We start from the raw sequence: 22,500 nt of genomic DNA on the forward strand, positions 1-22,500 counted from the left end.
TGTGTGTATATGTGTGTGTATATACACTACCGTTCAAAAGTTTGGGGTCACCCAGATAATTTCGGGTTTTCCATGAAAACTCACACTTTTATTTATTCAAATCAGTTGCAAAATGAATAGAATATATAGTCAAGACATTGACAAGGTTAGAAATAATGATTTCTTATTTGAAATATTAATTTTGTTCTTCAAACTTTGCTTTCATCAAAGAATGCTCCATTTGCATTAATTGCAGCATTGCAGACCTTTGGCATTCTAGCTGTTAATTTGTTGAGGTAATCTGTAGAAATTTCACCCCACGCTTCCTGAAGCACCTCCCACAAGTTAGATTGGCTTGATGGGCACTTCTTGCGTACCATACGGTCAAGCTGCTCCCACAACAGCTCAATGGGGTTGAGATCTGGTGACTGTGCTGGCCACTCTATTACAGACAGCATACCAGCTGCCTGCATCTTCCCTAAATAGTTCTTGCATAATTTGGAGGTGTGCTTTGGGTCATTGTCCTGTTGTAGGAGGAAATTGGCTCCAATCAAGCGCTGTACACAGGATATGGCATGGTGTTGCAAAATGGAGTGATAGCCTTCCTTATTTGAAATCCCTTTTACCTTGTACAAATCTCCCACTTCACCAGCACCAAAGCAGCCCCAGACCATCACATTACCTCCACCATGCTTGACAGATGGCGTCAGGCACTCTTCCAGCATCTTTTCACCTATTCTGCGTCTCACAAATGTTCTTTTGTGTGATCCAAACACCTCAAACTTTGATTCGTCTGTCCATAACACTTTTTTCCAATCTTCCTCTGTCCAATGTCTGTGTTCTTTTGCCCATATCAATCTTTTGTTTTTATTGGCCAGTCTCAGATATGGCTTTTTCTTTGCCACTCATCAGGCCAGCATCCCAGAGTCGCCTCTTCACTGTAGATGTTGACACTGGCGTTTTGCAGGTACCATTTAAAGAAGCTGCCAGTTGAGGACCTGTGAGGCGTCTATTTCTCAAACTAGAGACTCTAATATACGTGTCTTCTTGCTGAGTTGTGCACCAGGGCCTCCCACTTCTCTTTCTACTCTGGTTAGAGCCCATTTGTGCTGTTCTCTGAAGGGAGTAGTACACACCGTTGTAGGAAATTTTCAGTTTCTTCGCCATTTCTCGCATGGAATAGCCTTCATTTCTAAGAACAAGAATAGACTGGCGAGTTTCACATGAAAGTTCTCTTTTTCTGGCCATTTTGAGAGTATAATCGAGCCTACAAATGTGATGCTCCAGATACTCAACTAGCTCAAAGAAAGGCCAGTTTTATAGCTTCTCTCACCAGCAAAACAGTTTTCAGCTGTGCTAACATAATTGCACAAGGGTTTTCAAGGGTTTTCTAATCATCCATTAGTCTTCTAACAGAGCATTCACACGCTTCCGTTGGAATGCGTTGCGCCAACGGATGGCGGAGGAGGAGTCTGGCGCATGGGGTTCTGTTGATACCAGAGACGTTATAGTGAGATTGACAGGTCAACAAACCAATCACGCCACTAGCAAGCTGCTTACCTTGTAAGCAGTAGCATGCTAACATTAGATAGGGTGCTCACACACCTCGCAAATCCTATCAGACGTATTTTTCAGTTACAATAAAGGGGTTTTTACATTGTACACTGTCTATTTCTCGGTAACTTTTAAAAAATCTAAGCAAAAAAAAGTCAAACAAACAACTTTTGGGTACAAATACGACCATCTACGGAGTTTGGTCGCCATCTTTTTTTTTTTTGAGCTTGCCGCTTTCTAGACGTGAGCATATACGGGATCTGATTGGCTAGCGCCTGTGCTGTCAGTTATGCATGAAAGGCAATTTGATTGGCTGACGCATGCATTGCCTCTCGAAAAGTTGAACATTCTTCAACTCTTGCTGCAAGCAAAGCATGAAACGCAACGCACGGGAACCAACGGAGCCATAATTCAGTTCGTCAAAGGATGACGTCACCCCATTCAAAGTGAATGGAGATCCGTCAACCCTGACGGATTAACGCATTCCAACGGAAGCGTGTGAATGCTCTGTTAGTCTTCTAAGGCGATTAGCAAACACAATGTACCATTAGAACACTGGAGTGATAGTTGCTGGAAATGGGCCTCTATACACCTATGTAGATATTTCATTAAAAACTAGACGTTTCCACCTAGAATAGTCATTTACCACATTAACAATGTATAGAGTGTATTTAATGTTATCTTCATTGAAAAAAACAGTGCTTTTCTTTGAAAAATAAGGAAAGTGACCCCAAACTTTTGAACGGTAGTGTATGTGTGTGTGAGTGTGTATATGTGTGTGTGTGAGTGTGTGTGTGTGAGTGTGTATATGTGTGTGTGAGTGTGTGTGTATATGTGTGTGTGTGTGTGTGTGAGTGTGTATGCACGTACCACATTGAGGCGTGTGTAGGTGCCCTCGCTCTCGTGCAGCATGCGTGTGTAGGTGTGTGTGTATATGTGTGTGTGAGTGTGTGTGTATATGTGTGTGTGAGTGTGTATGCACGTACCACATTGAGGCGCGTGTAGGTGCTCTCGCTCTCGTGCAGCATGCGTGTGTAGGTGCTGTACTGGCTCTGCAGCGCCTCCTGCTGGCCCTGGCTCTGCGTGATGAGTTTGCGCCAGGTGCTGCTGTCCAGCTGGGCCCGGTTCATCAGCACGGTCAGCAGCTCGTTGCGCTCCTCCTCTCCCGTGATGGACTTCTTGTAGCCCTCGATCTCGGTGTCCAGAGAGCGCCCTTCGTTAGCGGCCTGCCTGCAGTGTCATGAAAGAACTTCATATTTCAGTGGCTGAAAGAGATACGGGATTTCATACCTGAGAAAGTGCACGGAATTGTGTGTGTGTGTGTGTGTGTGTGTGTGTGTGTGTGCATGTTCAGCTGATACCACCAGCAACTTCAGGAGGATCCAGCAACACTGACAATCGGAAGGTAAATCTGTACGTTAACCAAACCCGTTAGCGTAGAAAACAAAAACCCACAAATGTACCAAAAACATTCTTGCCTGAAAAATATTGCAAGATCCTGGTGAAAATGTTTCCTTGTGAAATGTTCTTCAGCTATCCTCAAATGTCAGAGTAGAATTCCCACCTGGTAGGCAGGAGGCTGAAGTGCTCCCTCTATATGGGTGTGTGTGTGTGTGTGTGTGTGTGTGTGTGTGTGTGTGTGTGTATTTGTGAGTGTGTGTGTGTGTATGTGTGTGAGTGTGTGTGTGTGTATGTGTGTGTGTGTGTGTGTGTGTGTGTGTGTGTGTGTGTGTGTGTGTGTGTGTATTTGTGAGTGTGTGTGTGTGTGTGTGTGTGTGTGTGTGTGTGTGTGTGTGCTGTTACCTGAGAGCGTCCTGCATGGCAGTGTAGGCCTCATCTCGCCACTTCATGCCAACCAGACTGCTGTTCCACTGCTGCATCAGCTGCTTCTTCTCCACCTCCAGAGCCTCCATCTCCAGCTGAGCCTGACAGACAGACAGAGAGAGAGAGAGAGAGAGAGAGAAAGATAGAGAGAGAGAGAGAGAGAGAGAGAGACAGAGAGAGAGAGAGAGAGACAGAGATAGAGAGAGAAAGACAGACAGAGAGAGAGATAGAGAGAGAGAGAGAGAGAGACAGCCAGAGAGATACAGAGAGAGACACAGAGAGAGAGACAGAGAGACAGAGAGAGAGAGAGACAGAGACAGAGAGATACAGAGAGAGAGAGAGAGACAGAGATAGAGAGAGACAGAGATAGAGAGATACAGAGAGAGAGACAGACAGAGAGAGAGACAGAGACAGAGAGAGAGACAGAGAGAGAGAGAGAGAGAGAGAGATTGAAAAAATACAGAGAAAAGAAAGTATGAGTGATAACAATGCCAGAGGTAAGGTATTTTTCTCTAGTGTAATTCTTGCAAATGTCATTCTTAAAAAGGTTTGCTTGAAGGCGTGTCGTCGAAATAACAAACAAAGTCTTCACCAGAAGTCAGACGTAGAGGGAGACAAAATGACGTTCTGTTTCTCTCAGTAACATCCAAAGAGCATTGGGGAAAAGGAGCAGGCAGTCAGCGGGTCCTCACCTCGCCCAGGGCCTCCCTGGCGGCCTGCGTCTCCTCCGACTGGGCGGCGGTCTGCACCTCATACATGGTGATCTCCTCAGTCAGCTTCTCCTTGTTCTTGGTCAGGCGCTCCACATACAGATCCTGACAGAGCAAGAACACACAGAAGAGAGGAGGAGAGAAAGAGAAAGAGAAAGAGGGGGAAGAAAGGAGAGAGAGAATGTTAAGGTGGAGGAGTGGGTCATAGATAGATGCTGGTGTAAGTATGGATGAGATACCCTACGTCCTCTGTGTGTAAGTATGGAAGAGATACCTTATGTCTGTGTGTAAGTATGGATGAGATACCTTATGTCTGTGTGTAAGTATGGATGAGATACCCTACGTCCTCTGTGTGTAAGTATGGATGAGATACCTTATGTCTGTGTGTAAGTATGGATGACATACCTTATGTCTGTGTGTAAGTATGGATGAGATACCTTATGTCTGTGTGTAAGTATGGATGAGATACCTAAGGTCCTCTGTGTGTAAGTATGGATGAGATACCTTATGTCTGTGTGTAAGTATGGATGAGATACCCTACGTCCTCTGTGTGTAAGTATGGATGAGATACCTTATGTCCTCTGTGTGTAAGTATGGATGAGATACCTAAGGTCCTCTGTGTGTAAGTATGGATGAGATACCTTATGTCTGTGTGTAAGTATGGATGAGATACCCTACGTCCTCTGTGTGTAAGTATGGATGAGATACCCTACGTCCTCTGTGTGTAAGTATGGATGAGATACCTAAGGTCCTCTGTGTGTAAGTATGGATGAGATACCTTACTTAGGTCCTCTGTGTGTAAGTATGGATGAGATACCTTACTTAGGTCCTCTGTGTGTAAGTATGGATAAGATACCTTAGGTCCTCTGTGTGTAAGTATGGATGAGATACCTTACTTAGGTCCTCTGTGTGTAAGTATGGATAAGATACCTTACTTAGGTCCTCTGTGTGTAAGTATGGATGAGATACCTTACTTACGTCCTCTGTGTGTAAGTATGGATGAGACACCTTATGTCCTCTGTGTGTAAGTATGGATTAGATACCTTAGGTCCTCTGTGTGTAAGTATGGATGAGATACCTTACTTAGGTCCTCTGTGTGTAAGTATGGATGAGATACCTTACTTAGGTCCTCTGTGTGTAAGTATGGATGAGATACCTTACTTAGGTCCTCTGTGCTCCCACCTGTTTGTACTTCTGCTCCTCTGCTTGAGTCTTCTCAGTCTCTGCCTTGCGTGAGGCATTCTTCATGACGGAGAGGTCCGAGGACAGGTCATTACTCACGTCCTTCATGTAGAAGAAACGCATGGCCAAACTCTCCACTTCAGTCTGCAGCTGTAACACTGAAATATATCTACCAATGAGCATCTGGATCAACGGAAAAAAGGATAAATATAGACACGCTATCACAGTGCTGTCTCTTATTATTTATCTTCCCAGCATCTTATCGCCAAGCCAAGCTTCCTCTACTTCCTCTATGAACGTAGAAACGCATCTCGGTTTGCCGTTGAGATTTAGTATTTTAATTGACATAATTACGGTTATCCCAATGCTTGTTGATGAAGTCTCTGTGTAAAGGGATATTTTGGAAGCGAGTCCTTGTGATGTTTGATGTGATGTAAGCCCTTTTGAGGTATATTGCCACACATCTTTAAGTGTGTTATTTCAAACACTCTTTTACCCCAAGCAGATGGCGTGAGCCTAGGCACCTAAGGAACACATCTCAGAGAAAGAGAAGGAGAGAGAAGGAGAGAGAGAGAGAGAGAGAGAGAGAGAGAGAGAGAGAGAGAAGAAGTGGCAGACACACTTTATAGGTTTTGGGAGGGTCTATTGAGTTGATCTTTTGAGCAAATGCGTTTTGCTAAACACACAAGACTGAACCCTGTGGCCCCCCCACCGGCCCCTTCACCCCCGTCAGCACGGCCTCCGATAGCGAGCAGCAGCCGCCGTCAAAGCGGTGGCCGCCAACCAGGGGTCTAAATCCAGGCCCCACCCAGCGGGTCGATATCTAATTAACGCGGACGGGTCTCATGGGGACAGTAAGGCCCCCTAGGGTGGCCTCTGTCGGCCTGGTAATTTATAATGTGTTTCAGGCTCCACAGACACACACACACACACACACACACACACACACACACACACACACACACTGGTCTCAAAGGTCACAAAGACAAAGGGCACAGTCTTTGGCCTAAAGATGGCAAATCCCAATAAGATATGCAGCCACACACATGCTCCACACTGACACAGAACACATCCATCACAACAGAAACAAACACACAAACATGTCGTGTATATACACACACACACACACACACACACACACACACACACACACACACACACACACACACACACACACAACCACACACAGAGATAAATGCACAAACTAACGACTGTTGTGTATTTGGTGCTTCCTCACTTAAACTGAAATTTCATTTGTTCCGATGATTTATTTGATATATTTATTAATGTATTTCCATCCCCATTCAGAGCCAGTCTCCATCATCTCCTTCTCTAACATCCCTCTACATTCCTATTCCCAGCACAGTGCAGAGGATCATGCAGCGTGACCTCATGAGGAGCCTGCTTGGGTTAGGCTGTTGGCTCAGATTAGAGAGGAGAGGAGAGGAGAGGAGAGGAGAGGAGAAGAGAGGAGAGACCCTCATGCTGCATGGGAGTGCTGCTGATGCAGAGGCCTCAGGGTCCAGGGCTTACTGGGACACACCAGCTCCTGCTCTCCACATGAACAACCACAACACTACAACACAACACAACACAACACAACACAACACAACACGACAATACAACACAACACAACGACACCACACAACACAACACAACAGAAACACAACACAACTCAACACTCACAAATCACATAGAGGCAAATGTAAACACACACACACACACACATACATGCATTTCTCTCTCTTTTCTCTCTCAACACACAAACACTGGAATGCATAAAAACTGACTTTGGGAAGAAAGAAATGATTCATTTCCACGAAAATGAATGAATAAACAAGCAGCCTCCCACATATCCCAAGGACACGGCATACCAAACCCCAAACCACCACTCCGCGAGGCCAAACAGCTGGACGACGACGACGACTCACCTGCGAGAACGCCGCACACGTACACAAGGCCAATCCTCAGCGCTCCGTGAACCATCTCCAGAGGCACTCCCACCAGCAGCTGCATGGCCATGTTCAACCCGAGGTGCTCAATCCTGTAAAAACCAACAACAAACCCAACATAAGCCGCACAGCACTGCAAAGGACTCGCCGAAAAAGCACATCTCTCTCAAGGGACTCGGAGGGGATTGTTGGTACACAATGAGCTTTTTTTTTCTGTCCAAGGACAGCATGGTGACAGAAGAAAGATGTGACTGGTCGGTCGGTCGGTCGGTCGGTCTCTCTCCCTCTCCCTCTCCCTCTCTCTCTCTCTCTCTCTCTCTCTCTCTCTCTCTCTCGTCTCTGTGGTGTCGTCCTGTCAGGGAGAGAGAGAGTAAAGCTACTCCAGCGCGCGCTACAGCAAGGATAAACAAGTCAGGCTCCGACCCTTCACTTGAGATGAGTGAGTGGGCGCGCTGTGAGGGGCCGCCCCACGGGGGGACGCCATTGTGTGCTTGACTCCTCAAACTCTGCAGCGAGAGAAAAAAAACAACAGCCGACACCCCTGAGCCCTTCAGATGAGCCTCTTCCCATCACCTCGAACAGCAGCATAGCTGTTTTTTTTTTTTTTCCACACTGCTTACATTTTCACCCTTATAATGTATTCTAAATTCAGACATATTTGCAAGCTCGTTTCCCCAGCGCCACCCCCCCCCCCCCCCCCCCACTGCGCTGTGTACGGCGGGAGTCGTGTTGAATTAGGAGCGACTGGCGTGAAGTGAAATCATCCGTGACTGGGATCCCGGAAAAAAAGTGAGGCAGCGAGGAGGGAGACGTTATTACGCCCGCCGTCGGGAGAGATGTGCACAGATGCCGGTCCTCCTCCAGACATCTGTGGTGAGGACGAACGAACGCGGCATCTGGCCGCCGCCAGCCAGCGAGCGCATCATGCCACTCTGAGATATGCGCTTTTTCGATGCTGTCAGAAAACGCGTCGTTTTTTTCCCCGATTCATTTGAAATATTTGACGTGTTAAAAAACGAATTCTCGCCACGAACGCAGCTGTCCGTGTGTTGTTATCATGTGTGTTAGTGCATATGTAATGGGTAGAATATCTGGGGGCATCCAACCGACACCTGACATGGAGCTTAGTTGAATTTATAAGCTTGCAAGTTTCATTGAGCACTCCAACTTATAACTAACCCAAAGGGCTGCACATCACCTTCAAATACAGACCGCCCGACCTAGTCGCCAAGCTCCCTCCAAAGTATCTCCCTCCCCCCAAAAGTCCATCTCTGTTCTTCTGTTCTTCTCTGCTTCTCCACATCTTCATCTCAATCCCCAGACTAAAAGTCCCTTCACACTTTACATGTTACTCAGAAGAAATATACCTTTCAGCTTACAGTCAATTTTGATGATCTTGGCGGTTTTATTGGAAATCTGTAGTTCACAGGGGAGAATCTGTGTTCAAAGTTAAAATGAAAAAAGCAACTTGTGCAAATAACTACCTCATTTTTGTTTTAATTGACAGCACTTTACATGTCTGTCATAAGAAGGCACATACACAAACACACACACACACACACACACACACACACAAAGACCTCACTGCCCTCCCCACACAGACAGAAACACACACAAGTACAAGTTCCCCTTATTCCTCACACTCTCATTCTCTCCCACATGTGTTGCTGTCCTTAGATCCATTCTGATCTGACTGATGAAAGCTGTGGTACATCTGATGGGAGCATATTTGCTAGGCCGCCCTTGAGGGGTCCACGTTCCCCCCGGAGGCCTTGCCCAACAGCTGCTGTGCTACAGCTTCTGCCTGACCGCTGAGCCCAGGAGAGGTCGTCCAAGTCTTTGCCCGACTGGAAGCATCGGCCCACAGTCAGTGTCCTTCAAACTGGAGCGGCGGGCGGGCCAGATCGGGCCGGGCCCCTGACAGAACTGGGCACCACAGCAAAATAATAATTCTCCAGTCAGGTGTTCTCCTTCTCCCTGCCATTAATCAAAATAGCAGCACCATACGGAGTCCCACAGGGGCCCAAAAATCACAGGCAGACCCAAATCTGAACATCATAAACAGGACAAGGTCGTATGACTCCTCTTAGCAGCTCATTAGCGCTCCCTCCTTCTCCAGCGATCTCTGTAATTAACTAAGAAAGATTTAAAAAGATCCATGGGATACACACAAGCTGCAAAACTTTCTCACTGTAGCTGGGTTAGGCAGGCAGTGGCCTAAACGACTACGTGTGCGATGACAAAGCATCTCTCTTTTAAACAGCGCTGATGAACACTAGCAAACCCTATTCTTTCATGGAGTGACAGCATCACCCTTGAAGACAACAGCTATTGATTGTTTTCTTTTTTTCAACAGAACCAGTTGCACTTCAGATTACAAAGGCTGATTATGCAACCTGAGAGAAGATGTAGCCAGTGTTCTCTATGAGTAAAGAGGGGGGGGGGGTCATCACTCTGCTGTCTACACATAATGCCTCTCACACAAGTATCCGCAAACACTGTTTGCTCACACAGGAGGGAACTGGATAAACATTCTGCTAATCTCGCTGACAGATAAATGATACAATATAAATAAACTGTAAAGCGCTGAATTATGCATGAAAGGTCGAGCAAGGCCATCTATTTCCAGTCCAAAAAAATGATCCCGCATTAGGGGGGGGGGAAATCCTGCTTAAAAAGAAATGGTGAGATGAAAACACGAGGGAGCTGCCAACCCCTCCGCACATGTTTGGCACCAGACGTGCCACAAGAGACAGGGGCCTCTGAAGAGCCACAAGAGACAGGGGCCCTCGTGACATTAAGGGAGACCTTGTCACAGGAAGAAACTAGGATTTGATAGGGGCTTTAACACGAACCGGTTCCGCAGTAGGTCCTTAATAATAACAGCCGAGTGTGACAAATGTGCCAAGGACAAGTTCACTCTCAGATGCACTCTCAGGAGATGGAGGAAGGAATACGATAGCAGAACAGAATCTAGTGCTACTGCTACTCCCATTCAAAAAAGGAACATGAAATACATGAACAACAGCCACTGCTCACTGGGACTCAACAGTAGGAGAGATGCAACATCCCTCTCTCTCTCTCTCTCTCTCTCTCTGGCTCTCTCTCTCTCTCTCTCTCCCTCCCTCCCTCTGTCCTCTCTCTCTCTCTCTCTCCCTCCCTCCCTCTCCCTCTCTCTCTCTCTCTCTCTCTCTCTCTCTCTCTCCCCCTCCCTCTGTCCGTCCTCTCTCTCTCTCTCTCTCTCTCCCTCTCTCCCTCCCTCTCCCTCTCCCTCTCCCTCTCTCTCTCTCTCTCCCCCTCCCTCTGTCCGTCCTCTCTCTCTCCCTCTCTCTCTCTCTCTCTCTCTCTCTCTCTCTCTCTCTCTCTCTCTCTGATTAAGATGGTGTAATAGCTCTCGGGGAGGGATGTCAGTGGGATTAGCTCAGCGAAGGCACAGCAGACGCACATATAGCCCCCCCACAGGACACTGGCTGGGTGGGTGACCTCTGTTTGTTTTGACAAGATTGGCATTCAGTTTGGGTTGCAGACAGGAGGGATCAACAACCGTGGCTTACCAGGGGATTACACAGTAGGGCTGGGGAGGGGGGGGGGGGGAGCTTTAATACACACTACATTAAAGGCTAAAAAAAACGAAAGTCCATGGACCAGCCACAGCTCTTTACTGGGCACACCATGAACCAGAGCAGGTAGGGATGAGATAGCTGAACTCCCCCCCCAGGTGGCGTGGATTTGAAATGGCCTCTTCTGGTACAACGGAGCCGCAATTATTTCTGACATTACATGTAATGACGGCAAAATCTGGTGCAGAAATAATTCATCCATGGCTGGAGATGTTATGAGAACACGGAACATCGAAAAACATCGTCCAGGAGGCTTATATAGTTTAAGTGACCCATGCCTTAAAATGTCAATAACCTGAATTTCAAATTAAACAAACTTCCTTCTTTTGAGCAACCTTTCAGTGCTTTATTATGTTGACTCTGCTTGGCGAAAAGGTGCCGTGTCTTTAATAAAAGCGTATTTGCTCCTCTGGTAACCAGTGCGCTTCATATGAGCTCTGAGGAGGCTGCTCCCTCAACCCTAACTGCCTGTGGATTACACACAAGCTGCTGGGTGTTCAAATTGCATTCGTTTTTTATTGCCAGTCTTTATTAGCTAGGCTACCGAGAGCTTTGAGTCACAATTAATCCTGCACTGACTGGGTTTGATTAAGACACTGTACACTTGCAAGCTTCACAATCATCTGGAATGCCATAGAGCTTTTTTAATTCATCTTTGGTATGATCAAAATCCTGTTGGACCCTCAATGTTTTATTTCCCCGTCTTCCTATACCTGGTAAATTACCTCTGGATAAATTGTTTGGGTAGGCAGGCAGCCCAGTCTATCAGTTTTCTGGAAGTATGCTATGAACTGTTCTGGAATCTTCTCCCACATTTAAACCAAGTCAGTGGTCAAACCTATCCTCTCAAATCCGTGACCATGACCTAATTCCTCGAAGCAAAACTTTCCACCTGACTTTCTTCCCCCAAAATTCACCACCAAGTGTTCTATTCCATCAGCATTAAGTCAGTGATGTATGCTCGATTGATTATTTCACCTATGTTCCTCCGTATGTCTAAATTATGTTGACTACATTCACTGTAAGTTGTTTCAGGGAAATCCATCAGGTATGTAAAAAGCATTTGGCAACAGTCAGTCTGATGCCCAACTCTTCAGAGAGCACTTCCTGTCCTAAATGGCACTTCGACTAGTGCGTAACTTGCAATTACAGCAGTTACATTTCTGCACTTCTTTTTCTTTTTTATTTCATTTTGTTATATTTCTTATGTAAAGTAGTATTTATTGTTACACCAGGTTCTATTGCTCGTAGCTTGACTATTCTCTCCCTTGTACGTCGCTTTGGACAAAAGCGTCTGCTAAATGACTAAATGTAAATGATGCTTCCATCTACAGTCTGGCTCAGTGCGAGTATGACTGACTCACCCCGTGTGCATGAAGGCGTAGGTGATGAAGCGCCAGGCCTGTGCCCGTAGCCGGGGGTGGTACGGTAGAGCCCCCCTCAAGTAGGCCGGGGACGACACCTGCAGCACCCATCGGTCCAGCTGTACCCCGTAGTAAATGAAGACTGCCACCTACAGTAAACAGATCGGAACACACCCATTCATTCACACAGGTGCTCTATGGGATTGCACAGATGCATGTATTTGTGCTAGTAGCAGACTCAGTCCTAAGCAATGACACTTTATTCAACCTACAAGAGATACAGTATATCGGTTACTAATAAACCTACAGAACATCTCCGTATGTACTCATGTATGCAACATTACATATGACAAACTATGAGTATGAACTCGTCAACAGCGCAACATTTTGTGTTGTTTCATTCAAACTTTTCCTCTCTATTTCCACACCTCTGCGATGGTGATGGCCAGGATGAGCCAAGGAGGGGGGCAGCACGTGTAGCTGTCGAAGTACCACTTGCGGTCGACCTCGCGGGGGAGAGTCTCATAGGCCACGTGGCGCACCAGCCTCTGGGAGAGACCCAGGCCCACCTCCTCACTCAGGCTCACACCCTTCAGCTGCCGGCTCCCCTGGAGGATGGCCCGCCGGAAACTGTTGGAGCGCTTGTTACTCATCTGGAGGAAAACACACACACACACACACACACACACACACACACACACACACACACACACACACACACACACACACACACACACACACACACAACACTGATGTTCAGCAAAAAGGCACACGCATGAACACAAAAATGTAGGGAGGCACACATATAAAGAAAACATATGCACAGAAACAGACACATATAAATACACTCACCCACATACACATATGTATACAGACAAAGGCACACACAGACACCGCATACCAGAATGGAAATGCAAGATAATGGCGGTGTTGGACTTATGTAGTCCACCTTCAGGAATGTTTGTCCTTGCTTAGGTTCTACCAGACGCCAAGGAGCTGATCTTCTACGTCCTTTGGCTCAAGACATGTCAGGCTTATGTGAAGGACAACCTAAAATACCTGACATTTTATTTCGTGTTATCTAAAAATATTTGTGCAAAAGGGGGACATGGTAGCATACTGAAATAGTTCCATTCGGCAAGCAAGCTAGTCCGTGTGTTCCCATAAATTCCACCCGATGAATAATGAAAGAGCCACTTTGTTGGGCGCTAGCCACAAGTCTATCCCTCTCCGATTCTTTCTCTCTGTACAACAGCTCACACCCCTCCGAACCTCCTGCGAGAACAGTGACGGAATGCTTTTCCCGTTGCCTGGCAACAGCTAAGCGATTCCCTTCTTCCCTCTTCCCCCCAAACACTGGCAGCAGATGCCAGACAATGTTCACAAGGTGGCAAAGCGAAAACCCTGAATGTCCTTTTTTCCCATGCCAGACTCCTGATCCGAAGTGGCCTGTGACATATTATGTAACGCGATGAGGAGCTCAAGAGGAACCAGGAATGCGGGGCAGGGGCAGGGGAACACAGCCCACAGCCTTTCTCCAGATTTAACCTTGACTTTGCAGCCTGCGCCACAACAGTAGCTACTTGTTATTTGAATGTAAAGGGAAGACAGAATTTATAGCACTGCACTCCGTATTGTGGCAAATAACTTCAATCACACAATGGAGCTTGCGGTCGCACTCAATGAAACAGTGCCTATTTTAGGATTAGGTGGAGGGGGTTTATTAGCGAGTAGCCAAACGCTGCTGATGCTGAGGAGATGGCTTAGCTTCGTGCCTGGATAATAGCTTATCCCCAAATTCTTTAGGCATACGGCCTGGAAATGTAGAATATACGAAAAGAGCCGCAATGGTGGCCTTTACTTTGTTTTTTTGTCACAGCGCATAACTTTGACAAATGGCTTCAGCAATAAAGTAGAGGAAATTCAGAGCACCATAAATTGTGACTGGGTATTTGACAACAGCCAACCAGTCCAACAGATTTACAGTGACGTAGGGGGGACTTTTTTTGGAAAGAGCGGTCCAGCAAGGATTTGTTCAGAATGTCCTTGGATTACTGCAGAGAGGATGGCTGTGTTTCCCCCCCCCTGCCTCTGCTTTGTACAGCGCTCTCAGTAGAATCCCTCTCCTCCGTCCTCTGTTCAACAGCTGAGCAGCTTGAAGTGATCAATGTTTTTCAAAGCAGCAGCAGTACCAAGTTCACGCTAGCTTCCTCCGGAGAAAGATGTATTGTCATGACTACAGAATGTGTTCGAAATGCACAGATAATACTGGGGGTTCTCTTTCTTTCCAGCCATTATTTAACAGTTACTCCTTGAAAAACAAACAGACTGTGAACAGACACTCTGACATTATCCCTGCACTGATGGCGAAGACTGTGATTTGTGAGACGGCTCACTGTATTGGATGGGAGGTGCGTGCGCGAGTGTGTTTATGTCTGTGTGATTATGTTTGGGGGGGGGGGTTACTGCATGGGGCTGGTTGCTATGGCCACCGTGTCTGGGCAAAGCCAAACAAGAGGGGAATGAAATGGTGCTGTCGGTAGGAAAACTGTATGATCAGGGAAAGTGTATTAAAACCGGATGTCGTCACTTTAAGCCGGTCTCTGGTTGGATAAAGCTTTTCAGCAGAAATGGACAAGGACCTTTACTTTTTAGTTGAGAAGTTGTGTTGATCGCCTGGCATGCAAACGATCGGTTTTCTTTAAATTATTATTATTTTTGTGAAGTTATACGGCTTATGTGAATAAAGCTATCTACACAACTTTTTATATGTCTACATTGACTCGTTTAGTTGTTCATGTGGTACACGTAGGTCTTAACTGAAGCTAACGCTTAGACCAACAATCCATTGGAACACATAGTAGCTAGCTAGCCTCGCTGCTAATAAGTCTAACGTTAGCATGCTAATATGAATAGACCCATTATAGTCAGGTGGCTTAATGCTCAATTGACTTGTTGTTAACCGAACTTTTACGAAGTCATACAACTAAACACACAAGTGACTTGTTAACCGAACTTTTACGAAGCTATATGACCAAACACAAAGCTAGCACTGTTAATTCCGCTATAGCTAGCCAGGTCAATTAGCTCGCCTAAGATACTGCAATTTAAGCTAACCAATTACCTCATTTCCCCCAAAACCCATCGATTACATGTGTTTGTGATGTGTAACATATATCCTTAATCAGTCATTCAAGTTATTAACGTTTATTTACCGCTAGCGATTACACGACACAAGGGTAATTCAATCGCTATTAATGTTGAACTTGAACTTCAACAACGTCACACAATATTAAAAGTCAGGCATCGGCATGGTTCCTACAGAATAAATCAAAGGTCCTTGTCCATTTCTGCTGAAAAGCTTTATCCAACCAGAGACCGGCTTAAAGTGACGACATCCGGTTTTAATACACTTTCCCTGATCATACAGTTTTCCTACCGACACGTGCCACACACATCGCTCACACGTTCCCGCACAACAAACACTCATCTCGTCTCCTCGCAGGCGTTTTCCCCTCCAGCAGCCAAACGCCATAATGGCCACAGACTGATTCGTCCAGCTGTGCAGAGCAATTTCTCTCCCCTCCCCTCCCCTCCCCACACCCCCCCTGAAATAGGGAGCTCCATCCCTGCCATCCACAGCAGCGGGAGGCTATCAGCGCTAACCAAGATAGAGGGAGAGGAGTCTGAGACACTGGAGGACAGGACGCTGGGGAGAGAGACAGAACGAGGGAGAGGGAGAGAGGGAGAGAGGGAGAGAGACAGAACGAGGGAGAGTGAAAGAGGGAGAGAGGGAGAGGAGTCTGAGACACTGGAGGACAGGACGCTGGGGAGAGAGACAGAACGAGGGAGAGGGAGAGAGGGAGAGGGTGAGGGAGAGAGACAGAACGAGGGAGAGGGAGAGAGGGAGAAGGTGAGGGAGAGAGGGAGCAAGGAAAAAAGAGCAACAGTGAGAGAGAGAGGGAGACAGGGAGCAAGCTAAAGTGAGAGACAGAGAGAGAGAAAGAAAGTGAGAGAGAGAGAGAGAGAAAGAGAGAGAGTGTGTGTGAGTGAGGGGGAGAATGCGAGATGGGGTAATGACATCTTGTCATCACAAAGACAGCTTTATGGGAAAAGCGGCGTTGTAAAAGTAAAGATGGGCGTGCGGTACAAAGCAGCCTCAAGCAGCCCCCCAACGCCTCAGCACGGCCCCCCCCTCCGACCTCCCCTCCGACCTCCACCCCTTTCTCCTCCCCCCCACAGCTTTTGTTGTGGCAGGCAGCGCATGTGAACGCTCCCCAGGGGGAACAATGGCGGCCTCAGACCCCCGCTACATGCTCCTCATTCTTCCCTGTCCCACTTCCAGCTGTAGGCTTAGGCCCTGTGACACGCACATGACCCGCCCGGACCAACAGGGGACAGTGCCAGGCCCACGGTGCCCTGGCTCCGTGCCACCTCACACCCCCTTGGCCACTGCACACCTCACAATGACCTCCTGTCTGGGAGAAGGGTTTTGATCTCAAACCCAAAAAGGAGGGAAGGAGAAAAAAATGAGAGATAAAGAATGAGGGAGAGAGAGAGAGAGAGAGAGAGAGAGAGAGAGAGAGGGAGAGAGAGGGAGAGAATGATTGATTTAGCACTCTCCCGTGACATTCATTTTGCGAGCTGATCATTTTTCAAGATGACTGTCGTTGAGTGCTCCCAGTTCAAAAGTTCACAGCACCATCTGGGACTGGCAGAGATAAACATTTTGACTAGATGGGGGCAAAGCCAAACAAAAGCATAAAGGAAACAAATCAAGGTGCAGCATCTAAACGTTATTTTAAAGTCAAAATCAAAACAAAAACGGTTCCTGGCAGGCAGGCAGTTAGTTTGTGTTGCCAGAAAGCAAGACAGCCAGCACAACACTGTTTTGACTAGTTCAATGGAGCGAATCAAGCTTTTCAGAATGACTTAATCAGCTTTTATAATTCTAGTTCTTTTACTCAAAACTCCTCAGTGTTTTCAGTTGCTGCGCCACATATATTGCTCAAGAATTTTGGGTTGTCAACCTAATCAGGCTCTGCTGGAGAGCTACGCCTCTTCATCTAGTGACTTGATTTCTTGTTTTCCCTAATTATGTGACATCGGAGAAATGATCATCTGGAAGGGACTCGGGGCACAGTAGACCTATTTGCATATTATTTGTATGCACATTTGCACTCAATTCGTAATTTCTTACACAGGCGGCATTTTCCCCACATAGATTGACATACCTTAAAGCACCAATGAACTGATTCTCTAACAGAAGCCTCTGTGCAAATACTAAATGTCTTTGTAACAAACGTACGAGACACTCTACAACAACTACCCCCCCAGATGCGGGGGGGGGGGGGGGGGGGGGGCTCACGAGACACGACCACCCTCCCTTCTACCACTGAAACAACAAACTCGACACGTTCGCTCACCAGGTTCACAAAGTCTTGGTAGCAGATCTTCCCGTTGGCATCAGCGAGCGCCAGCAGCACCTCCAGCTTATTGGGGTCCAGCTCTGAGCCGTGGGCAGCCAGGAGGTCCCGAAAGCGCTCGGTGCTGATGAAGCCTGAGCTCTCTGGGTCATACTGCGAAAGCAAAAAACCCACAGGAGACACGGATCAACACACGAGGAACACACGCAGTGCTCGCTCACACACAGCCTCCAGTTCACACCTCACAGGCGAGAGGTGAAGCCAAAAACGCACGCACACTGTCTGGGCTGTGAGATTAACACCTTTTGTGCGCGGTTGAGTCTTGCTGAAACTCACACTCACAGAATCAATTTAGTGAGCTTTGTTAAATGAGCTGACACTGGCTTTGGTGTGAATGGAATTCATTTGCAACAATCATGGCAGCCTATTTTAGTCAGTGCGAGTGTTAAGAAGCCTTGAACAGAGAAACAGCTTAGAAGAAGCGTTTGAAAGGGAGGTTAAGAATACACTGAGATAACAAGCCGTCACATATCATTCCTTTGTGTGTCAGTTAGAAATGTCCTAGATACTGGCTGTTGTTCTTTAAATCCAAGAGTCCAAATGGCTAATGGTTATGACCCATTCTGGCCCTTTTCCTCTCACAGACCGTTTACCAAGGACTAACTTCCCAGGTCACACAGCAAATCCTGCAGCTCCACAATGTCGATCACACTCAACACAAAGGGAGTGGAAGAAGCAACAATGAGATGCCCATTCACATACTGTTTCTCAGGAAAGCCACTGACCCCTCTCTCTCTCTTTCTCACACACACACACACAGAAAGTCTTTGTGGAAGAGCCTCAAGAAAACATCAATGACGCAACTGTTTGCTGAACAACTTGGCATTTTCTATTTGAGTGACAGCGAGTTTGTCCAGTTTACCTGTGGTTACCGCAGAATGTCTTTAGTCTGACAAAAAAGTACCAGTCCTCTGCTATGTGAAGGTACTTCTGTTGAAGCGCGTGAGGCAGTGAAGGAGCACAGACCTGCCGTAATAATGTGAACAGTGAATCCCACCGTCGTATCTAGAGCCCTGGTGACGGTTGTTTGCTTGTGTCCTCCATATGGCCTATTTGGCACAGGAGGGACCAGATGAGAGGAGGCTCACAGGAGGGTTCGCTCTCTTTAGACAAACAACAAAAGGGTGGTGCCATTTCACCATTTCCCTCTCTTTTCTCTCCCAGACTCAAAATGTCACTCGTTAATTCTATTCTCGGGCTCGTCTATTCTAATCCGTTGCTGAAAAAGTTTTTGCAGTGTAATAGCTGCGAGCGGCGGACTGGGAAATGAAATAAGCAATTTGTCGGGATATTCAATCCCCACTGAACTCACGACCTCAGACTTCAGGAGAATGGAAAGTCAAATCATTTCAACAGATCGGTCTGAAGACAGCCTGAAAGATGAGACTGGTTGGGCACAGGGTAAACACTATGGCAAAACACTCACTGGCACCTACACACACACACACACACACACACACACACACACACACACACACACACACACACACACACAGTCTTTGTGGAAGAGCCTCAAGACACATGTGAATCCACCCCCCCCCCCCTCATGTACAGTAAGTAGCACTGAGCAAAGACTCACAACCAGAGCTGGAAGACACTGAACTGACCTTCTCCTGCAGGATCGCTAGCTTGTGTCGGGTACCGATGTCATCACCCGCATGCTTTCATGGTAGATGCTGGATGAGCTTGAGTGCTCCCATTCTACCGTCTGTGCCAATGTGAGCTTCAACTCCCACAGACAAGGACTTATCTGCTCCCCTGAACGGATTTACAGTTCAATACAACACCCCCCCCCCCCCCCATAGAACCCCAGCCCCAATCCCACAGACGCCCACCCACCCTGAGCCCCTTACCCTATATTCAGCCCTACTTTCACTCCCTCTCACACAAACATCTACACTAGTTCATACTCCGCTGAGCACTCGACAGGGCTGGCAGAGGAGAAGCAGAGATAGAAACGCAAAAACAAAACAATGGGCCTCAACGGGGAATTTCATGCAAGGTTTCCCCGATCCCCCAATTAGTTGTCATTTTCCCTCTGCGCCCCGTGAGGAGTTGACACAACAAAAGCAGAGGACACACTATGATATACCGAGCGACTCTGGGCACATACATGCATACATTCAGCCCCACACCAGTTACATCCAACAGTCCTAGAAAGGACAATTATTGTCATGTTGGGTAGAGAAGGATTTCAGGCACCGCAGCAGTTTGGAGGGAAACAACAGGTTTTTCAATTATTTACTTGAATCGGAGCCAAGTTTCCCCATGAGAAAACCCCCGAGAATTGTGCGAGAAGGCTAGCCCAAACAAAGGCGTGGCAAATTCAAAAAAAAAAACACACACACACACACACACACACACACACACACACACACACACACACACACACACATACACACACACACACACACACACAGAAATAAATGTGCCTCTCAGCCTTGGCTGTAACATGCAGATTAATCCTGACAGAATGGGTGGCGGCGGCGGAGCTTTCATCTGGGGGCTTCTCCGAGGCCCAGTGTCTGAGCCGAGGAGGGGGATTGAGCTCAATGTCTGTGCCACTCATTTCCATACGCTGCATATTGAAGAGCTGAACGCGGCAATGAGAGGATGGGCCTCACCAACCGTCACGGACAATCTAAAGACCTGCAGCTACAAAAGGACGGCCGTCCTAAAAATAAACCAAAAATGTAAAAAAAGAAGGAGGACTTGAGTTACACTTCAAAAAATATATATAATTCTGAAAAGTAAACAGCAGATGTTTGATGTCCTCAAGCACTCCCATTCACTAATGGACAAAGCCATTCCTCCCTGTCTCTCCAGATGAAGAGGACTTCAGTAACTAGTTTGTCCTGCGGTGTCTCTCAGTCACACATATGGAGTAAGACACTCTCTAGGACGGGAACAGAAGACATCCGTCTTGTGGCCTGATGGTCAGTGAACTCAATTAACCTGACTAGCAGAGCCACAGGGTGATGCCGCCCCCCTGGGGAGATGTCTCTCTGATCTTACCAGCCCAGGGCTGACTTTGACCTCCGACCCCGGACTAACACGGGTTATGCTTGACCAAGCTGAACTCTAAAATTCACTGTCAATTTTCTGCAACAGCAACTTTGTGATGAAAAGATAGCCTTTATTTTTCTCCTGTTCTGTTCCCTATTGGCTATCAGGGTTGTAGAGAACTTTGGGGCCCATTTTTCCTAATATTTGTTCATCTTTGTTCCTTTAAACAATATATAATAATATCTGCCATGCAGACAGTATATCTTGGATAAAAACCTCAGACAAATGTCTAAAAATAACATATGTTGCAGACCAAACTTTGAGTTGACCCCAGGCTCTAATGATCTAGGGAGGCCTCCCCCGTTATGCTGTTTGCAGGTCGCCGGCTGAAAAATGAAGACATGCTCCTTTAGACACGCTCCTTCGCCTGCTTCAAGGCGGGGGCTGTGCGTCGTATGACAGTAACACGCATGACCTTTGGAGCAGTGGCTCGGGGAGCGGTGCGGCGCGGCTGCAGAGCTAATGACGTTCAGTGTTGTACACAAAGGCCTGATGCTGTATCTGTCCAACGCTTCCAGTTGCTATTGTGCTCTCTCCGTGTCATGCATGTTTATAATGGGGGGGGGGATATGATAGTTCTAAGGGGATTAATTCTGTAAAAGTTTAAGGCTTTATTATCTTATTATTATCTGTTAACATGACATGATATGCATGAACATAACACACACACACACACACACACACACAATGCACACGCTTTCACAATGATACATACAAATACTCACACAATTGCAGTCACAAATAGTACTCTCTCACTCAGACACAAACACACAAAAATCACACGCGCACACACACACACACAGGTCTTTAACGAGGCCCTTTCCCTTCCCTTTCATCTCCCCGCGTTGAGGATGTGATGAATGAGGCACATCCATTCCCCTCCGCGGCGCACCTCACCTGACTCGCCGCTGATATATTAGCTCAGCGTGGCAGAACCCAGCTGCACCTCAATCATCCACACAAACCAGCAGACACACGGGGCCTTATTGTTTATGACTTCAGATACATCAGACACAAGCCCCACACTTCTCTGTCTGGGTCTTCAAATAACATTACCCTTCACTACCTTCATTTCATTTATCACAATCTATAATCGTACAATCATTCTTCTTTCATAGCCATTTTCAACAAACGAGCTTGAAACGATCGACTTTAATAATAGGAGATCATGCAGTGCTGAGGCCATAGAGCCAAAATGATCAGCTTATGCTCACTAAATTACACAAAGTAGCACTCTTTCGGGTAATCCTCACGTGGGGCTATCAACCATATTGCTCCAGATCAGAGGCACTAGGTGAAGGGGTTTCACAGATCAGAGGCTGGTTCCTTACTGAATTAACCATGGCGCCTTGGTGTAGTGATTAATGAAGTCTCTCCATAGAAGCACGGCATGGGAAGAAACCTTTAGGTCACAAAACAGCGCTCTTAGTTTACAGCAGGTATACGGCGCCGAGACAAAACGCTCCCCTGACAACACACCAATTAGTGTGTTTAATTAGAAGCTACTGTGCAGGGAGCAGCCCTGTGTGCAGATTACAGGGCGCATTCTTCCTGATAAAAGGAGCGTCTCGTTGTTTCCTTACTTCCCACCCCACGTGGGACTGACAGGGCTGGCAAATGTATCCTCAGCCTCTGACATCAGTGGGGGGATACGTTGGGGAAGAGGCGGCGAGGCTAATCAATGGAGGATAGTAAGAGGACGCTCACTACGTAGCCAGTCAGCCTCTGAGCGGGCGGTACGGTCTGAACGACGCAGCTGGATG

At 47.0% G+C, this 22,500-nt stretch overlaps 2 protein-coding genes across 2 annotated transcripts in view; both read right to left on the minus strand.

Annotated features, from left to right (window-relative positions):
- Nucleotides 1-5,432, minus strand: part of LOC116219843 (coiled-coil domain-containing protein 40-like) — a 13,882-nt gene extending 8,450 nt beyond the window's left edge. Inside the window, exons 1-4 of the mRNA XM_031563788.2 lie at nt 5,250-5,432; nt 4,050-4,172; nt 3,337-3,458; nt 2,520-2,763 (exon numbers count right to left, since the gene is read on the minus strand). Coding sequence (XP_031419648.1) covers nt 2,520-2,763; nt 3,337-3,458; nt 4,050-4,172; nt 5,250-5,432 — 672 coding nt within the window. The remainder of the gene's footprint in view (nt 1-2,519; nt 2,764-3,336; nt 3,459-4,049; nt 4,173-5,249) is intronic.
- Nucleotides 5,433-7,004: 1,572 nt separating this feature from the next.
- LOC116219844 (rhomboid-related protein 3-like) overlaps nt 7,005-22,500 on the minus strand; it is a 35,448-nt gene continuing 19,952 nt past the window's right edge. Inside the window, exons 5-8 of the mRNA XM_042703930.1 lie at nt 17,612-17,764; nt 12,614-12,838; nt 12,186-12,334; nt 7,005-7,293 (exon numbers count right to left, since the gene is read on the minus strand). Coding sequence (XP_042559864.1) covers nt 7,005-7,293; nt 12,186-12,334; nt 12,614-12,838; nt 17,612-17,764 — 816 coding nt within the window. The remainder of the gene's footprint in view (nt 7,294-12,185; nt 12,335-12,613; nt 12,839-17,611; nt 17,765-22,500) is intronic.

Source organism: Clupea harengus, chromosome 26 (assembly GCF_900700415.2).
Source record: "Clupea harengus chromosome 26, Ch_v2.0.2, whole genome shotgun sequence".
NCBI lineage: Eukaryota > Metazoa > Chordata > Actinopteri > Clupeiformes > Clupeidae > Clupea > Clupea harengus.